Source organism: Nomascus leucogenys, chromosome 22a (assembly GCF_006542625.1).
Source record: "Nomascus leucogenys isolate Asia chromosome 22a, Asia_NLE_v1, whole genome shotgun sequence".
In the NCBI taxonomy this organism is placed as follows: domain Eukaryota; kingdom Metazoa; phylum Chordata; class Mammalia; order Primates; family Hylobatidae; genus Nomascus; species Nomascus leucogenys.
The window spans coordinates 61,863,352-61,882,141 of NC_044402.1; the positions used below are offsets into that span (position 1 = coordinate 61,863,352).

An 18,790-nucleotide genomic window follows, 5' to 3' on the forward strand; every position below is an offset into this window, starting at 1 on the left:
TGGAAAACAAAGTTGAGAACTAGCTAAAACCATTGGAACTAACAGGTTGAGATTATAACAATAAAATATTCACTTAGCTGCTGTTATTTCAAGTCTTAAACACTGAAATTATTTCGTGTACCAACACTAAATTCAAGCTGTCATTAATGAATAACAACATGAAATTCAAACTGTCATTATTGAATAACAACAGAGAAGATTAAAACTGTTCCCAACTTGCAGTTATTACAAATGTGCTAACACAAACACAATTTGTGTTCCTTGCCCCTTCTACCCTCTTGGAAAAAAAGCAAGTCTTTTTTTTTTTTTTTTTTTTTTTTTGGTTTCTGTTGGGTAACAAAGAATTTATGCTCACCAAGTTGTATGATCTTTTCCTCTGCCTAACTCTTAAGTGTCCTACCTACCGTCCTTGTGCAGGCTTCCTGGGTGATCTCCCCATCTTCAGGACACTATCTGAGCCTACTCCCCAGCTCTTTCTACAACTTGGATTTTTCTTCTGGGCACCAGCCCTGAAGACCTAGCCACTTAGAGGGCCTCTTTTTCTGTCTGTTCTATTGGCCTCGTAAGTCCATTACGTCATGACACCTCTTTATCTCTAACCTCCGAACACCCAAGCCAAAACCTAAGCCATCCCCTACTCTCAGTCTCCCCTTGGTCACCAGTGCCTGCTACTTTGACTTTAATATCACTCTCCCCACATCCTTCCTCAGCCTTTTCCTTGACAGGTGCAGTATTTTAACTGCTTCCCTGTCTTTCTAGTCTTGCCCCCTTCCAAGCTCTTCACCATACTGCCACCAGTGAAGTTTGAAAACAATAGTTGGCTGGACGCAGTGGCTCACTCCTGTAATCCCAGCACTTTGGGAGGACGAGGCAAGCGGATCACGAGGTCAGGAGATCGAAACCATCCTGGCTAACATGGTGAAACCCCATCTCTACTAAAAATACAAAAACAAAATTAGCCAGTCATGGTGGTGGGCACCTGTAGTGCCAGCTACTCGGGAGGCTGAGGCAGAAGAATGGCACGAACCCAGGAGGTGGAGCTTGCAGTGAGCCGAGAGCGCGCCACTGCACTCCAGCCTGGGCGACAGAGTGAGACCCCATCTCAAAAAAAAAGAAAAGGAAGAAAGGAAGAAAGAAAGAAAGAAAACAATAGTTAACATGTCCAAATCCCTTTTGCATCCCTCACTGACTGAAGGGATAGGAAGGCAACAAGCCAGTAGAAGAGAAAATGCTTTGCTAAAGGTCATCGTATGTCTGTGTCTTATTTTTCTTTTTTGACTAATCTTATTTCACTTAGGACCTGGTTATTTATATTAGTTGTCTATAGGCAGTGGAACATAATTAAATACCATTTTCTGGTTAAATTCACCCAAGACAACTTTTAAACAAAACTCTTGCATTAAATGTTGCCATTAATGAAGCATTAACTTGCTCCTGTCTCCCCAGCACCTTCCTTCTCTGACTTCACTGCTTGGGGAGCATGCTAATGATTCCTTGGTGTTAATAACTTTGCAATTCTTAAAACAGGTGACATTCCAAGCCTGCAGTATATCTGAGGCCAGATACCTTTATGATCAGTTGGCTACTATCTGTCCAATTGTTGTAAGTAGAAATTACCTCTTATTTTAAATACTACTTCGTATGAAATAAGATAGCATGTGCAGAATTTACTGACAGTGTGCTATTTAAGTCCAGTCAAGACCTCATTCAGAGATGGACTAATATAAATAGTAGGCAGGTTTAGGTATAATGAACTGAGCGTCTACACTGTAGAAGTTTACTCTTGCTAGTACAACAGTGATTTGTTAAATGTCAAGTTTGAATGTGGCCATTTTCCCTCTCCCATACTTCATGTCCTCACATTAGAGAGAGGATGATTTAAGTGAATCAAACCCAAGGAATTGGATTCTTCCTGGTATATTTCACTGTAAGATAGGCACAGGTACATGTGGTAGAGCTCTGTATGGGTTGCATAAACTGATGCTTTTTGATCAGAAATATAACTGCATGGAGTTTTTTTAGCATGTAAGTGACACCTTGAATTTGCAGGAGCTGACTTTTGTTTGTTTTTAGATGGCTTTGAGTGCTGCATCTCCCTTTTACCGAGGGTACATGTCAGACATTGATTGTCGCTGGGGAGTGATTTCCGCATCTGTAGATGATAGAACTCGGGAGGAGAGAGGCCTGGAGGTGGGAATTATTTTTCCTTAATAGTCCTTTTAAATCAAGCAGGTAAAATGGATCTTTTGTAACTACTTGCGATTTCAGGATGTCTCCCTGCAATTTTTATCTGAAATGGGGAAAAAGATTTGGTCTAGGTGGGGAGTGAATTTTTATCATATGTTGATGTCCGTATTTGTTTTAGCTTTATTTAAAATTAGTAGTGCCATTTTTCTATATTTTGGAAGTGCTGATGGCTGTTTTTACCAGAAGGCTTTTTGGTGCCACGTGAGTGTTTTGTATATGGTGCTTTCTGACGTGAAAAGTATAATTTGTTGTCAGAGATTCTTTTTCCATGTAAAAGCTTAGGCACTGACTAATAAGGGTGAGATGGCACCTCTTGTTTGCATGTTGAACTGTAAAGTAACCCTTGCATCTCTCCGGCAAGGGGTGTGCATCAGAACCACCCATGGAAATCTTTAAAAATAGATACCCAGACCCTATCCTAGACCTACTAAATAGGAATCTCTAGGATGGGACCTGAACAAGGGTGTTTTTAAAGGAGCCCTCGTAAGTGGTTTTGATATTCTTCACCAGGGCTATATACTACTGCTCTGGTCTTCATGTAATTGTTCATAAATTGTTGAACATGCTTTCTAAGTAGAAATAAACTTTAAGGGACAATTATTTTGATAGGTTTATCTTACATTATAGATTTATTTATTTGCTTTTAACCTTAGTATTTATTTTCCCTAACTTAATAAGAATGAAAGTGATCTGTTTTAAAAGAAAAAAGTATATTTAAATCATACCAGAAAAAAGGGGTATTTAAATTGCCTTCAGATTTTAAAAAATATAATTTTCCTTAATAATACTTTTTAGGGCTCACTAACTTTTTTTCTGTTTCTTATGTTGAGGTCTTTATATAATTATCATATATAAAAATATATTCAACTCATTTTATGTAGCATATTCATTTGTATATATTTTTAATCTTTAGCCATTGAAGAACAATAACTATAGGATCAGTAAATCCCGATATGACTCAATAGACAGCTATTTATCTAAGTGTGGTGAGAAATATAATGACATCGACTTGACGATAGATAAAGAGATCTACGAACAGCTGTTGCAGGAAGGTGGGTATCTGCTCCATCTTTCTGGGTTTGATCGTGCGCCTTTAGTTCTTCAAAGCTCTTTTACACTTTTTTGCTGACTCCTGGTCTGTTTCTATTTTTAGCGCGAAGTCTTTAACTTTTCTTATGAGGCTGCTTATTCCTAAAGTTTCAGGTTCCAAATACTTGTGAGATTTTCTTGACTTTTAGCAAAAGGAGCTTACTTAGGAGGTCTGTGTCTAGGTCCACACCAGTGCCCCAGCAGGCATTGTGTCAGTAGTGAATAAAACGCTGACACTTCCGCAGTGTCCACAGGGTGAAATACTGGGTGAGGTGAGGATACTAATCAAACCAGCTATTTCAAGCTTCGAGACACCCTTTCTTCAAACTTCCTGAGCTATCCTGTCGTCTTTCTGGACTAAGAGGAAGTGGTATCTCCCGCTTTGCAGTGAGTTCCCATGTGATCTCTCTTTGCAGGCATTGATCATCTCCTGGCCCAGCATGTTGCTCATCTCTTTATTAGAGACCCACTGACACTGTTTGAAGAGAAAATACACCTGGATGATGCCAATGAGTCTGACCATTTTGAGGTATCTTCTCAGTTTTATTTTTATTTATTCATTTATTGGCTTCGGAGAGTCTGGAATCCTCTGTTTTATACACATTTCACTTCACAAACCAACATGGGGAGGCAGTTTTCTATACCTGTGAAGAATACAAAAGAAATTTCATAAGACTTTCATTTACCCAGTGCAGTAAAGAACTTGGACAAATAAAAAATTGGTTTCAAGTACTCTTATTTTACGATTCTTACTGTTTATCTCACTGATTCTAATTTTTTTGTTGTTGTTCAGTATTTTCTTACTTGCCTAGTGGTGAAAAATTCAAACATACACTGCACAAAAAATAACCTGATCAGTTATTTCAGTGCTTCAGACATATCACCTAACTTTTTTTTTGTAGATAGACGTCTCATAGATTTATTTCTGTGTCATGTTATATGTAGACATTGACATATATACCTTTTGAAATACCGTCTATATCCCCTTTCTTTCCCCCACCAAACTCACAAAAGGAGATATAAATCCTTCCAGTCATGCCGTCGGGTCCCAAGATGGTCAGGGCCGAGAAAGAACTGTCTCTCAGTGTACTGAGAAAGAGCTACACTTTTTAGGCTCTGGGGTCATCGAAGCAGCAGCATTCCCAGGAGAAGAGGAAGAAAGGAAACAACTGTCGTGTGACAGGGTTCTCAGATGAAAGTGTCCAGTGTCACCTGGAAAGGCAGGCTGGCTCCTAAAATTCTCAGGGATGAAGGTGGGGGCCCCGTGGCTCTTCAGATGCTGCCCTGTAGCTGGGAGATAGGGAGTAGGAGCTGGGTGGGATTAAGCTTGCAGGGATGGGGCCTCTAGCTTTTGTTAAACACTTGCTGTTTTGTTTTCCTAAAAGAGCACACTCCAAGAAAATCTTAAATCGTACCTTTTTGTATTTGTTAATTGAAATTTGGTATGGAGAGTGAGCAGTCTTCTTCCTTAGTTAAATACCAGATCATCTTAATATTTTCCTGGATGTGTGAAAAGTTGGTTTTCTTCTCTGCTTTTGTATCATAGAATATCCAGTCCACAAATTGGCAGACAATGAGATTTAAGCCCCCTCCTCCAAACTCAGACATTGGATGGAGAGTAGAATTTCGACCTATGGAGGTAAGACACACGCATCAGCAAGAACTGACTCCAAAGTACTCTTTCGCCAGCTGTTCGTCGCCCTTCTGATGCTGCTATGAGAAGGCTCTTAAATATAAAATAAAAATTAAGTATGTGCATGGTAACAAGTCAGTCCAAGTTAAGGAGGGTTGATTTCTGAGAACAGATGTGGGCAAAGGGCTTCCAGACCCAGATGGGGAATTAGGAGATGGCTTGGGAATGACATGATCTGAGGAAGGGCCTGGGTCAGGGAAGAGCATGTTTGTGTAGTTGGTTCATAACTTCTCTGGGCTTCTGCTTGTCTAGGTGCAATTAACAGACTTTGAGAACTCTGCCTATGTGGTGTTCGTGGTACTGCTCACCAGAGTCATCCTTTCCTACAAATTGGATTTTCTCATTCCACTGTCAAAGGTAGGGATATGTTTCTTTATGGTGACGGGTATAGATCTATCTGTAAATATATTTATTTATATATGCTATTTATTTCCAACCTGATTTCATTTGAAATTGTTTACCCTTTGCAATAAAATGTTTCTCCATCAGCCCTATTCTTTATTTTCTTTTAAACCTAAGCTTAATTTCTAGACGCTTTCCATTCAAGATGATTGATGGCTAGAAGTGGTCCTACGCATTGATTTCATCCACCACAAAATCCCAGGTTGATTACAATGTTAAATTAGGATGGGGAGGGAAAGTGTGACTGCTGGAATGCCAGTAAAAGTCTCCTCAGTAGAACTGAACTTGAGATATTTCTGAAGAACTTGGATGGGATTGAACTCTCAGAAAAACAAATTGGAGTTAATCAGCCCCGCAAAAGACCAAAAAACAAGCTTTCTGGGAGCAGTTTGCCAGCAAAACAACTCCAGGTGATGAGGGAGCAGAGCTGTGGGTTGTGGGGCAGTAGCTGAGGAGGTGAACGCCTTTGGTTTCTGGGCCAGGGTTCCTCTTGGCAGAGAGTGGCTGGGAAAAACTGCTAAACAGAGAGGGCCCTGCTGCAGGGGTTCCTGGTTGCGGGTTTCAGGGCCAGAGAATGGAGAAGTACGGCAGCTCTGTCACAGCAAACATGGAAGCAGGAATGAAACTGCTTAGCTCCAGCATCTGCCCCTGGGGCATCTCCTTCCTCCGTGAGGGGTTTGCCAGACTGTGCTCATCCCCACACCCGCTGAAGGAAGTCTGGCTGTCAGCCCATTCCTGCCTGCTCCTCACACCCAGACCGAAGGTCACCCACAGAACTCTGTGGGCCCACATTGCCCTCATGCCTGTCTACTGGGGAGACCAAATCCATCTAAGAGAGATTCCATGTAAGCTACCAGTCTAAGCCTTTGCTTAAAAATAAGAATAGATACCTGGAAGGCAACAGAAAATTGAGAACAATTAACAGCCTTAAGGAGAAGGGCCTACTATACTCTGTAAAGTCAAACTTAGTTACTTCAAGGAAGTAAGCTTCAAGGAAGTAATCTCTGCTCCTCAGGAGGCTGAGGCAGGAGGATTGCCTGAATCCAGGAATTCTAGTGCAGCCCCGACAACATTGCCAGATCCCATCTGTTGAAAAAAAAAAGAAACTGGAAAGAAGTACTATTTTTTAAAAAATATTTTTAAACCTTTTTTAGAGACAGGGTCTCACTATGTTGCTCAGGCTGGTCTCGAACTCCTGGGCTGAAATGATCCTCCTCCTGCTGCCTCAGCCTTCCAGGTAGCTGGAATTACAGACACAAACCACCATGCTCAGCTTTGGAAAGAGTTCTTAAAGGAATTCTAATTAGTGGCCTCAGACAGATTCTAGAGAGGTTCAGTCACATCCATAAAACAAGCATTATAGATGGTGCTTATTTAATGGTGAGTATTCTTACCAGTAGAGCAGATGTTGAATATCCAAGGTAGTGATTTAAAAGACCAAATGAAGATTAATCCCAGCAGGATGGTGAAGAAATGGAAATTATGGAAAACCTGAAGCATGGAAAGCTCTGGAAAATTCAATGTTTGTGTAATAATTTAGAAGAGGAGAATAGTTTATATAGGAAAGATATAAAATACAATAATCAAAGAAATAATAGAATTTTTCCTTAATAAGTCTCCCTTAAGGATGAGACAAATACTTAAATGTAGGCATTTATTAATCTCAAAGAGAAAATTAACTCTCTGGACAGGAGAAAAAATTAGGAGACCTGCCAAGGGGGAAAAAATCAACTGATGTTACTTCTCATTTGCAACATTAAATGCTAGATGGAAAGAAGTTTTCAGTATCTCGAGAGGTAAAGAATTAACAACCACAGAATTATCTTCTCAGCCAAAGTATTCTTTAAATTTCAGGTGTTTCTAACAAAACTGAATGGATCAAGTTAGGGCTAAAAGTATGCCAGAAGTCTTATCTAGTGTCTTAGTTTGTTTGGGCTGCTGTAACAAAAATACCTTACACTGGGTGGCTTATAAACAACAGGAACATATTGCCCACAGTTCTGGAGGCTGGGAAGTCCACGATCAAGTCACCGGCAGTTTCAGTGTCTGGTGAGAGCTTTTGCTCTCTGGTTCATACATGGTGCCTTCTTGCTGTGTTCTTACATGGTGGAAGGGGCTAACTAGCTCTTCAGGTGTCTCTTCATAATACCATTTATGAGGGGAGCGCCTTCATGACCTCCCAAAGGAGGTCCTCCCAATTGCCTCCCAAAGGCCCTACTTTCTAATACTGTCACAATGGGCATTAGGCATCAGTGTATGAATTTAAGGGAACACAAACATTCAAACCATAGCGCCTTGTAAGGGGATATGGAAGGAGATGAATGGTAGATACTCATTAGTGCTTGACACTTAGAGAGTTATAATTTCAAAACTACCTCTTTAAAAGTAAAGAAAACTATTAATAGTATAGAAACAGGATTTATTACTTCTAAACTTGCTGGCGAAAGGGTGGCAAAAAGAACCACGAATACATTTCAGTGTCACAAGATTGGGTGTGGGGCCAGGGGAGTGATGAAACAATAGCCCATAGAACATAAAATGGTGAAAATAAAATGAAAACAAATTTGAATAGACTAAACTCTATCCTATTAAACGCTAAAACAGATAATATAAAATAGCAACAACACAGTTTGCGTAAGATACACCTAGAACAAGGACAGATGCCAACAAGAGCTGCATAGTGACCTTTTGGAATGATAGCAGGAATGGCAAAGCAATATCAGGCAAAATGTGAGGTAGAGACTATTAAATGGGATAGAGAAAGCAGTTTTATATATTCTTCCAAGATGATGTGAAAGCTGTGGTCCTTTTTGTACCATGAAATGTAACATGAAAAGAGTTTAGTGTGATGGGTAATACGTGGCTTTGATGTGAGAACTAAATGCATAAATCCCTGGTACTATTTACTAGGCTTTTAACCTGGACAAGTTACTTATTCTCAGTGCCTCAGTTTCCCACATGTATCCCAGAGGGGAATAAGTAGGCTGTTGTAAGCCCATGTGGGATTAATGGAGGTAAACCACTTAGCAGAGTACCTTGCGTGTTACTCAGTAACTGACAGGCCGTGTAATCAAAGGATGGGAAAGGCCATGGGGGCATTAAATGGCATGGTTAATAAGCTTGGTTGTATGGCATATATTACATATCTCATACCACATCTTTTTTCAAATGCCGTGAGTAAGATTTACAAAAATTAAAGAAAATCTTCACTTCTCAAAAGTAGACATAATACAGCATGCGTTCCCACTAAAATTCAATTAAAGAGATATTCTGGAGAAATTTAACATTGGAAATTAAAAATGTCTTTCCAAGTAGATTTGAGATGAACCAAAACTAGAATTACAGATTGTGTAGGAAAGTGAAAGACATGCTAGCAGAGCTGATGTCTAAGGGAAAATTATAGCTTTAAATGTCTTAACAAAAAGATTTTAAATCTAAGTAGTTGAGAATCTAAAGAGCAAAGTAAAATATACTTTGAAAGGAAGTCATCAAAGCAGAAATTAAAAGTGGTCGTTACGAACTTTCTTCAAGACTAAGGAAAAAAGAAACAAATATTAGTAATGAAAGCAGATGTTCACAGCCATAGTGGAATTTATACTATTTATTTGAGTATACTCCTAGAGTATCTAGATTCTTCAGAAGGTCTGTGTGTCTCTAAAAAATGAAACCATAACAATCGCACTCCCTGCATAATGAATATGGGAGGAGACTTGGTAATCAAGAGAGCTTATGTACCATCTGTCCCACTTCAGCCTGGCCCTCTAACTGGTCACTGTTGTATATATTGAGGTGCCACATAAGATTTCATTAGAGAAAATAAGGGATTACTACTAAAAAGTTTTTTGAATTCTGCTTTGAGAGTCTTAAAAAGTCATTGGAGATACAGAGAATTCACAACTAAAACAGTTTTCGGTTTCCTGAGTGAGTCTGCATGTCCAGAGGCACCAGGTGGGTAAAAAAGCAGTGATCTTCTGCCCTTGGGAGGGCTGTAACCTTATTCCAGATATGACAACCTATGAACTGTCTTTGCCTTTCCTCATAAAGTGGGGAGGCAAAACCCCAATGGTGAGGCAGCAGGGGAAGAGCACTCAACTTAGAAGAACCGGGTTATAGTCCGGGCGCGGTGGCTCACGCCTGTAATCCCAGCACTTGGGAGTCTGAAACGGGCAGATCACTTGAGGTCAGGAGTTCGAAACCAGCCCGGCCAACACGGTGAAACCCCATCTCTACTAAAAATACAAAAAAATTAGCCGAGTGTGGTGGTGCAGGCCTGTAATCCCAGCTACTTGGGAGGCTGAGGCACGAAGAATCGCTTGAACCCAGGAGACAGAGGTTGGGGTGAGCTGAGATTGCACCACTGCGCTCTAGCCTGGGCAACAGAGCGAGACTCCATCTCAGAAAAACAGAAGAAGAACTGGGTTCTAGTCCTGCCTTCTGCCTTCGTTACCCTGGGACTCCTGGTGAGACACTGTTATATAAAGGGAACCAGCCACCTGCCCTCCAAACACTGTATATCTATTGCAAGGCTCAGTCACAGAGGTGCTTTGAAATGCAGACATTCCACATGAATATAAGTTTTGGGTTTTAAGTTTCTCTTAAAATTCCCTGATTGGTTAAAAAAATCACATACCAATCCATGATTGAGTGATACAGTCCTCACATAAATAAAACGCCTGTTCCTCCCACTGGGAAGCATTTGAGCAGAAAGTAGAATCCCTAAGGGAGTGAGTCCTCATTGCAAAAGTGAGGAAGGTGCTGCAACTTGTATGTCTGATCAAGAATATTTTGACTTAGTCGTGATTCTTTTTTTCCCTTAGGTTGATGAGAACATGAAGGTAGCACAGAAAAGAGATGCTGTCTTGCAGGGAATGTTTTATTTCAGGAAAGATATTTGCAAAGGTATTACATTATCTTAGATTTCTAACGTCAGCTTATGCTGCAACAAGCTGCTAAAGCTCCCCTGACCCTCTTCTCCGGCAGGTGGCAACGCAGTGGTGGATGGTTGCGGCAAGGCCCAGAACAGCACGGAGCTCGCTGCAGAGGAGTACACCCTCATGAGCATAGACACCATCATCAATGGGAAGGTAGGAGGGCGGCCCTGTACAGTACGCCTCACTGTGCACATCCTCTGGCAGGGAGTTCATAACGTGTCCTGCTTCTTGTAGGAAGGTGTGTTTCCTGGACTGATCCCAATTCTGAACTCTTACCTTGAAAACATGGAAGTGGATGTGGACACCAGATGTAGTATTCTGAACTACCTGAAGCTAATTAAGAAGAGAGCATCTGGTATGATATCTATTTTTCTTAATCTCATAATATAGACAGAACAGTACAACCTTAGAATGTTCAATTTCTTAAAGTAGTCTTTTAAAATAATGCTGTATTCATGCACACTGTTTCACATTTTCATATTTCTGTAATTCACGTTATCGTCTTTGACACTCATAATTTAGATTAGCAGTGCTTTTTTTCTTATCAGTTCATAAAATAGGGGTGCATCTTAAAATCACTGGCATCTTAGATGATGAAATGGCATCTGGATTGCTTACTTATCATTTATGTCCAACTGTGTTGATTGTACATCATCATGGGCCCTTTTATAGGGCTAAGGAGCTCTGTAAGTTGAATAAGCTGAACAGTTCTTCAGCCTGCCTCTGTACATACAGTGAGGCTCCTGAGAATCCCCTTTCTCTGTTAGCTTTGAGAAGGTTACACTGACACTACAGTACAGTAACCGAGTACTGCTAACACAGTACTTGGCACAAGGGAGCTGTCAGCTGTTAATAAAATGACAGCGATAATGGCAATGGCATCTGTATTTAACTCGAGGCTTCTGTAAACTTTCTGGAGTCACAAAGGATAGCCGTAGAACCCTACCTGACCCCTCAAATGGTATACTGCCAATTTCCCCCTTCATTCACTCTACTTACTGTTCTTTATTCTCTCCACCTCTTTGATCAAAGATCGCTCAAGGGACCCTACAGTCCTCTGAGGCAGTCTCCTGACACTGGCATTTGTAGTCCTAGCCCTCTGGCCAAATGGGAGGACACATGTTCTTATACACATGTGCTGGCTCCTGTCCCTTGAGAGCTGGCAGTGTCAGCATATGGGTGGCATCTAACAGGTACCATAGAAACTGGATGTATGTGTTCTCATTGCCTGCCTGCAACCTAGAATTCCTGCGCAGGAGGAGTTCTCCAAACGCTATGAAAGATGTTCCCACCCCCTGCCATGCAGCTACACTGAAAGGACATACTGATTTCTCTCCAGAATTGTGTTTATGCTGACCACTAAATATCAACTTATTAAAAAAAAAACTTACATGGTTTTAATTTTTTTTTCGCTCCCCCGCCGCCACCCCGCCCACAGGAGAACTAATGACAGTTGCCAGATGGATGAGGGAGTTTATCGCAAACCATCCTGACTACAAGCAAGACAGTGTCATAACTGATGAAATGAATTATAGCCTTATTTTGAAGTGTAACCAAATTGCAAATGAATTATGTGAATGCCCAGAGTTACTTGGATCAGCATTTAGGAAAGTAAAATATAGTGGAAGTAAAACTGACTCCTCCAACTAGACGTTCTACAGAAAGAAAAATGCGTTACTATTTTATTGACGAACTGGCTGCGGTACCATGCCCCTCAGCCCATGTGTATGATATGAAGACCAAATGATAGAACTGTACTGTTTTCTGGGCCAGTGAGCCGGAAATTGATTAAGGCTTTCTTTGGTAGGTAAATCTAGAGTTTATACAGTGTACATGTACAAAGTAAAGTATTTTTGATTAACAATGTATTTTAATAACATATCTAAAGTCATCGTGAACTGGCTTGTACATTTTTAAATTCTTACTCTGGAGCAACCTGCTGTCTAAGCAGTTTTGTAAATGTAACGTACTGGTAATTGTACAATACTTGCATTCCAGAGTTAAAATGTTTACTGTAAATTTTTGTTCTTTTAAAGACTACCTGGGACCTGATTTGTTGAAATTTTTCTCTTTAAAAACACTTTCTCTCATTAATTTTCCTTTGTCATTTCCTTTGTTGTGTATCCTTTGAAAGTGCTTCAAGGGTAATCTTGGGTTTCTAGCACCTTATCTATGATGTTTCTTTTGCAATTGGAATAATCACTTGGTCACCTTGCCCCAAGCTTTCCCCTCTGAATAAATACCCATTGAACTCTGATGGCTGTTATCAAAGGAACTTTTCTTTGTTTAAATTTGCTGATGCAGGAATTAAGTTTAAACACAACTCTGTAGAAAGAAAGGAGATTATTACCCAGAATTCACACGTAGTGATTATTAAGGACAATTTTTTTTTTTTAACTAAAAAAGTTGGCGGTGGGAGTCGGGGGTGGCAATCATTTTTCTTCCTATACATACAAAGCATACTGCCAAAAATGGCGTTAGTTCTTCTGTTGTGGCCTGTTATTCTGATTGCTGCTGTATACGGTTTTGTTACTCTTTAGTTTTTAGTTCAGCATACTGATAGACTTTCCTCTAAAAGCCATTCACTCCAGATTTTACCTGGGGAATATTCTACATACTGCTTACTTTCTCTATAAAACTCATAAATAAATCATGAAAGGCACTGAGTTTTGTAAATCAGGACCCTAAATGTTTAATTGTAAATAAGTTTCAGATAATTATTATAGCTTTGCGTTGAAGTTTGTTGTTTTATTTCTCAACTAGTTAAGTCTTAACTGCTTCTGAAATAACTCTGTATTGTAGATTATGCAGATCTTTACAGGCATAAATATTTAAACTGTAATATGCTAACTTGAAGAGATTGCAATAAAGCTGCTTTAGCTAACCCTGTTTATGTTTAAATACTAGGGTTTGTTCTGTATTTTATACATGCATTTTGGATGATTAAAGAATGCCTGGTTTTCGTTTGCAATTTGCTTGTGTAAATCAGGTTATAAAAAGGCAGATAAATTAAAACGTTTGTGGTATGAGGAAATAAAAGAATTGAATTAGCATTCATTCAGAAACCTTTGAGTGTGTGTGAGTTCCACAGCTAAACAAATAGTAGGAGAGTTTGGTTTTTGTAATTAACCCAAATACCATGAAATTATTTTTTCATCATTGCGACCTCAGATATTTCTAGAAAGAAGCATAGTGATGAAGACAAACAGATGCCTTGTCTCCCCTAGTGGCTATCAACCCCGGCGGGAAGAAAGAACTTGAAGTATGACTGAATTGACTGCTGTGCCACTGGAAGACTTTTTTTTTTTTTTTTTTTTACTCCCAAGTGCTGTTGTGCTGGGTCAGTGGGGACATGGTGAATGAATGTTGAGTAACCTGGGTGCTGTGCACACCGCAGTCTAAGCGGAGATATTTAGACTGTGAGTCAGCAAGTCCTGCAGGGAGCTGTTTTCCACTCCTGTCTTTGGATCAGTGTTCACCCCCACACACACAGAGTTCATGAAATAATGTTCATCTGAGAAACACACTTTTCTCAGAGCTCTAATTTCTTTATTTGAATGTTCCTAGGGCAGTGCTTATCAAACTGTAGTCTACATACAAATCTCTTGGGGGTGTTATTCTGGCTTGGTAAGTCTGGGGTGGGGCCGCATTTCTTAACAAGCTCCCAGGCGATGCTGATGCCGCGGATTTGCTGGCCCCATGAATAATAAGGACTTTCTCTACCTCAGTTATGGACACATCAATATCAAGTCTCAAATAACACTTGCTTTTAAGTCTAATGTGATATGTCTAGATTTTCTCTTATTAAAAACCAGATCGTGGTCTTCTTTCTCCAGGACAGAGAATGTAAGCCTCACAGCTCTCAAGAGTTTTACCATCTGAACACAGCTAAGAATTGGGGATTTTAGGAACAGAACTGTAAATCTTAAACAAGCAAAAAGTGCTTTCTCCTTAGTAGAAATACCTGTGGCCAAGCCCAGACCATCAGATCCTAACTTGGGATACAACTGATTGTTAATTAACCTGCTGCTAACCTAAAGACTAGTTTTCTGCCCATCTAGTCCCCTGCGCGAATAAGAGGTTTCCTCCTGGTCCCAGGATGCCTCTGCTGCTCAGCTCATCTCTGAGGCTGTCTGTGAGCCTTCAGTTCAGAAGTGGAGGGAAAATCCATTGCCTTGGATGTCTCCTTCCAAACCACCACCCAAAACAAAAATTAGGAGACATAGAAATCCAGGATGTTTTGTGGGTTAGGCCATATTCTGAGGAGTTGGAAGGTTTCTCGGGGACCTGAAGTCTCGTGAAGAGAAAATGTGGAATTAAGTGTCCTTCAAGCCATTGCAGTGCTTGACATGGGGCAAAGAGGCCAGGGGGAAGGGGACCTGTGGTGCCAGGGCCTTTCAGAGCTTGGCTAGATGAGGGGGTCCTTCTCAGAACCGTAAATAAGCTGCTCAGTTGCATGGTTTTCAGAGGTCCTGCTAATGAGCTTTTTGTTTGGGTTAAGCCTCCCCGCTTTCCCTGAAGATAAGCCACTGAGTTCTATCAGCCGCTGTCTTCTCTCCATTATGCTTTCGTATAAATATTTAACATTTCCTATAAACAATTCTGGAAGTACATGCCAAATGATGCTTATGGAAGTGTAAGAAGATGTTTCAGTTCAGGCTGCTATAACTACCACAGACTGAGTGACTTACACAACTGACATTTGTTACTGTTAGGGAGGCTGGAAGTGTAAGAGCAAGGCACTGGCAGATTCAGCTCCTGGCAAGCGCTCTTCATCGTTTGCAGATGGTTGTCTTGTTGCATCCCCATGTTTTGGAGAGATCATTTCTCTTGTATCTCTGCTTATCTAAGGACACTAATCCCACTCATGAGGGTTCCACCCTCATGACCTAATTACCTCCCAATGGCTCCAACTCCAAATACCCTCATACTAGGGGTTAGGCTTCAACACAGGGATCTGGGGGAGACATTCAGTCCATAACAGAAGGGAACGGGTAAGGACTACTGTAAGTGAAGAGGCCCCGGTGGGCAACCTTGGTTGGGAAACAGACATTCCTCACTGTTGTGTTTTCCCGGTAAGCAGAGGCTGAGATAGGCTAGATAATCCCTAAAGCAAGCCCCTTTTCCTTCTCAATATTCTATGAAATGAAACATTACAAATCTAAGTATGGAAGATGCATTAAAGAACCATGAGCTGGGTACAGTGGCTCATGTAATCAGCACTTTAGGAGGCCAAGGCAGTAGGATCGTTTGAGTCCAGGGATTCAAGACCAGCCTGGGCAGCATAGTGAGACCCCCATGTTTAGAAAACAAAATTGGCTGGATGTGGTGGTGTGCACCTGCAGTCCTAGCTACTCAGGAAACTGAGGTGGGAGAATCACTTGAGCCTGGGAAATCGAGGCTGCCAGGGAGCTGTGATCATGCCCCTGGACTCCAGCCTGTTACCTCTGGATGGAAATGAACAAGTACCAAAGAAACAAACTTCTAGGTTGCTAGACATGTTTTATATCTTAACCTGGGTGATGATTCATGGATATCAAGACATGTAAAAATGACTGGGCTGTACACTTAAGATGAGGGCAGTTTACACATTTTGGGTTTATTATGCCTCAAACGGAAGCAAAATGTGGGTTAAACTGGTTCAGAAAGGAGGAAGGAGAAATGAAACTTTTCTGAGCAAAAACTAGTATATTAGTCCGTTTTCACACTGCTGATAAAGACATACCTGAGACTGGGTAATTTATAAAGAAAAACAGGTTTAATGGACTCACAGTTCCACGCAGCTGGGGAGACTACACAATCATGGCAGAAGGCAAAAGGCACATCATTCATGGCAGCAGGCAAAGAGAATGAGAATCAAGCCAAAGGGGAAACCCGTTATAAAATCATCAGATCTCGTGAGACTTACTAACATGAGAACAGTATGGGGGAAACCGCCCCCCATGATTCAATTATCTCCCACCAGGTCCCTCCCACAATACGTGGGAATTACGGGAGCTACAATTCAAGATGAGATTTGGGTGAAGACACAGCCAAACCATATCACAGCGTGGCGAATGTGTTGAAAAGCTGCATTTTTATGTCCTTTTAATACATTACACTTTCATCATGGCAGATGAAAGCAGTTTAAAAGCCAACATCTCAATCGAAAGTGATTCATTCTGAAGTTCCTAGGACGTTTATCAGCACTGGGTTGGGACAGGATACAAGTACTTCTAGCATAAAAGCAAAAGTATAGAACTGAGTTCCAATCCTAATATTTATACATACTAGCTGGGTGACTTTAGACTTTGTCTATATATCACCTGTGAAATAGACATGAGAACACTTTGCCGATTTGCTGTGTGGTGGAAATAAGGCAATGTCCATAAAAGCAAAGGACATACACTGTTAGGGCAAGCCATGTTCACTCCCTACTCTGCGCCTGGAGAGTGTGACAACACTATTATATTAAAGACGACACAACCTGCATCTACTTTCTACCGGTATATAACACACATTTTCTTAATAGTCTCCTTTGAAATAATTTAGGCTTCCAAGAATGCAATGAAGTCAGCGGAGAAAAACAATCATACTGATGACTTAGGATCTAAAATTTCTAGAAAATGAAACATGAGAAGCTCTTCATATGTTTTTATCACCTCTTAAACAGTCCTGGTGAGTTTCCCAGAACCTTTTTTGGCTTTGTCCAAAATAAAGCCATGTGTTTTGAATACTATTGGTCTTTCTGCAAAGTAGAAAGATGCTTGGCATATTCAGAAATTTTGGATGCAAGTGACAGAAAACCCCCACACCCACCAGCTTTAGATAAAAAGAAAATCTACCAGCTAATATCACAGAAACGTCCAAGATTTGGCATTAGCTTCAGGCACAGGTTATTGGCTCAGATGCTCTCAAGTCCTGTCTCCCAATTCCTGGCTTACACCTTCCACTATAACGGTTTCACCCTCAGGCAGGCTTTCTCCATAGAGCACACTCCCCCAGTGCCCAGCCCTATCCAGCAGCTCCAGCAATGCCAGGCATGCATTACAGTAGCTGGGCAACGCCAGTGGAAAAGAGCATTTCATTTGCCATAAGAGTATACGAAAGTCTGGGTCAGTCTGATTTTGTGCAGAATCATGATGTGATTCTCTAATGGGTCAGGAGACTGGGTTATAGTTCTGACTCTACAACTAGTGTTTGTATGATATTAAGCAAGTCATTTCCTCTCTTTGGACCTCAATTGTCTCATCTATAAAACAGAGGAATAAAATCTCGATGCCATCTTGAGTCTGTTTTAGAGCTAACAACATTTAAGTTATCCACACTAAAAGCTGTTTCCTCTGGAAGTTAGATAATAGTGCCCTCTAGTGATCTTTTCAGTAGGTGCCTTTTTATTTCATTCGATTTACAAATATTCCTCAATTCATGGAGACATTCAGAGCGCATTTGCTATAAAATGAAATTCCACATCGAAATATATTTTTCCATTCTCATTTTAAGACAGAAATATGCTTCTGCTCCAAAATAAGCAGCTAAAACTGTGGATTTCACATTTATTACTGTTTTCGCTGCATCTTGGTCATTTGGATATATTGTACTTTCGTTGTTTGTTCTTTGTACATGTTTTCTACTATCCCTTGTGATTTCTTCTTTGGCCATGGGTTACTTAGTAGAATGTGGCTTCATTTCAAAATCTTTGGGAATTTTCTAGATGTCTTTTTTATTATTGATGTCTAGTATAGTTTCATTTTGATCATAGAATATTCTGTATTATTTCAATGTGTGGAATGTTTGACTTTTTAATAGCCCAGTGTGCAGTCTTTCTTGATGAATATTCCATGTACACTTCAGAATAATATATATTTGGTGCGTATAGTGTGTAGTTTTCTTTGGTAGTTGAATTTTTGATAATGTTCTTCAAATCATCTGTATCCTTACTGATTTTCTTTGTCTGCTTTTTTTTCAGTTACTGAGAGTGGAATGTTGAAATCCCAAAATTTGATTGTGGATTTGTCTGTTTCTCTATAGTTTTGTCAGTTTTTGCCTCGTACACTATGAAGCTCTGTTAGGTATCTTCACACTTAGGAACTGTATGTCTTCCTGATGCATTGATCCTTCTATCATAATAAAAGTATCCTCTTTTTTAATCTCTAGGAATACTCTTGTTTTGAACTTTACTTTGTCTGATATTAATATTCCATGTCAATTTTCTTACAATTAGTGCTTCCATAATAAATATTTTCTATCATTTTACTTGCAACCTAGCTATGATTTTAGAATTAAAGTGTTTCCCTTTAAACAGCTTCTAGTTGGGTCTTTCTTGTTTTACCCTTTTTAATGGAAGTGCTTAGTTCATGAACATTTACTGTAATAATTTATATGGTTGAGTTTAAGTCTATCATCTTCTTAGTTTCCTATTTGTTTCTAATGTTCTCTTTCCTTTAAT

General features: G+C 40.1%; 1 protein-coding gene across 2 annotated transcripts in view; it reads left to right on the forward strand.

Annotated features, from left to right (window-relative positions):
• The window catches only part of GCLC (glutamate-cysteine ligase catalytic subunit), a 53,095-nt gene extending 39,668 nt beyond the window's left edge, over positions 1–13,427 (forward strand). For both annotated transcript variants that reach the window (XM_003254137.4, XM_003254139.3), the window contains 10 exons: positions 1,528–1,602; positions 2,074–2,190; positions 3,161–3,299; positions 3,753–3,865; positions 4,883–4,975; positions 5,282–5,386; positions 10,249–10,330; positions 10,412–10,515; positions 10,597–10,717; positions 11,801–13,427. In XM_003254137.4, coding sequence (XP_003254185.1) covers positions 1,528–1,602; positions 2,074–2,190; positions 3,161–3,299; positions 3,753–3,865; positions 4,883–4,975; positions 5,282–5,386; positions 10,249–10,330; positions 10,412–10,515; positions 10,597–10,717; positions 11,801–12,012 — 1,161 coding nt within the window. In that variant the 3' untranslated portion in view covers positions 12,013–13,427. The remainder of the gene's footprint in view (positions 1–1,527; positions 1,603–2,073; positions 2,191–3,160; positions 3,300–3,752; positions 3,866–4,882; positions 4,976–5,281; positions 5,387–10,248; positions 10,331–10,411; positions 10,516–10,596; positions 10,718–11,800) is intronic.
• Positions 13,428–18,790: the final 5,363 nt, after the last annotated feature.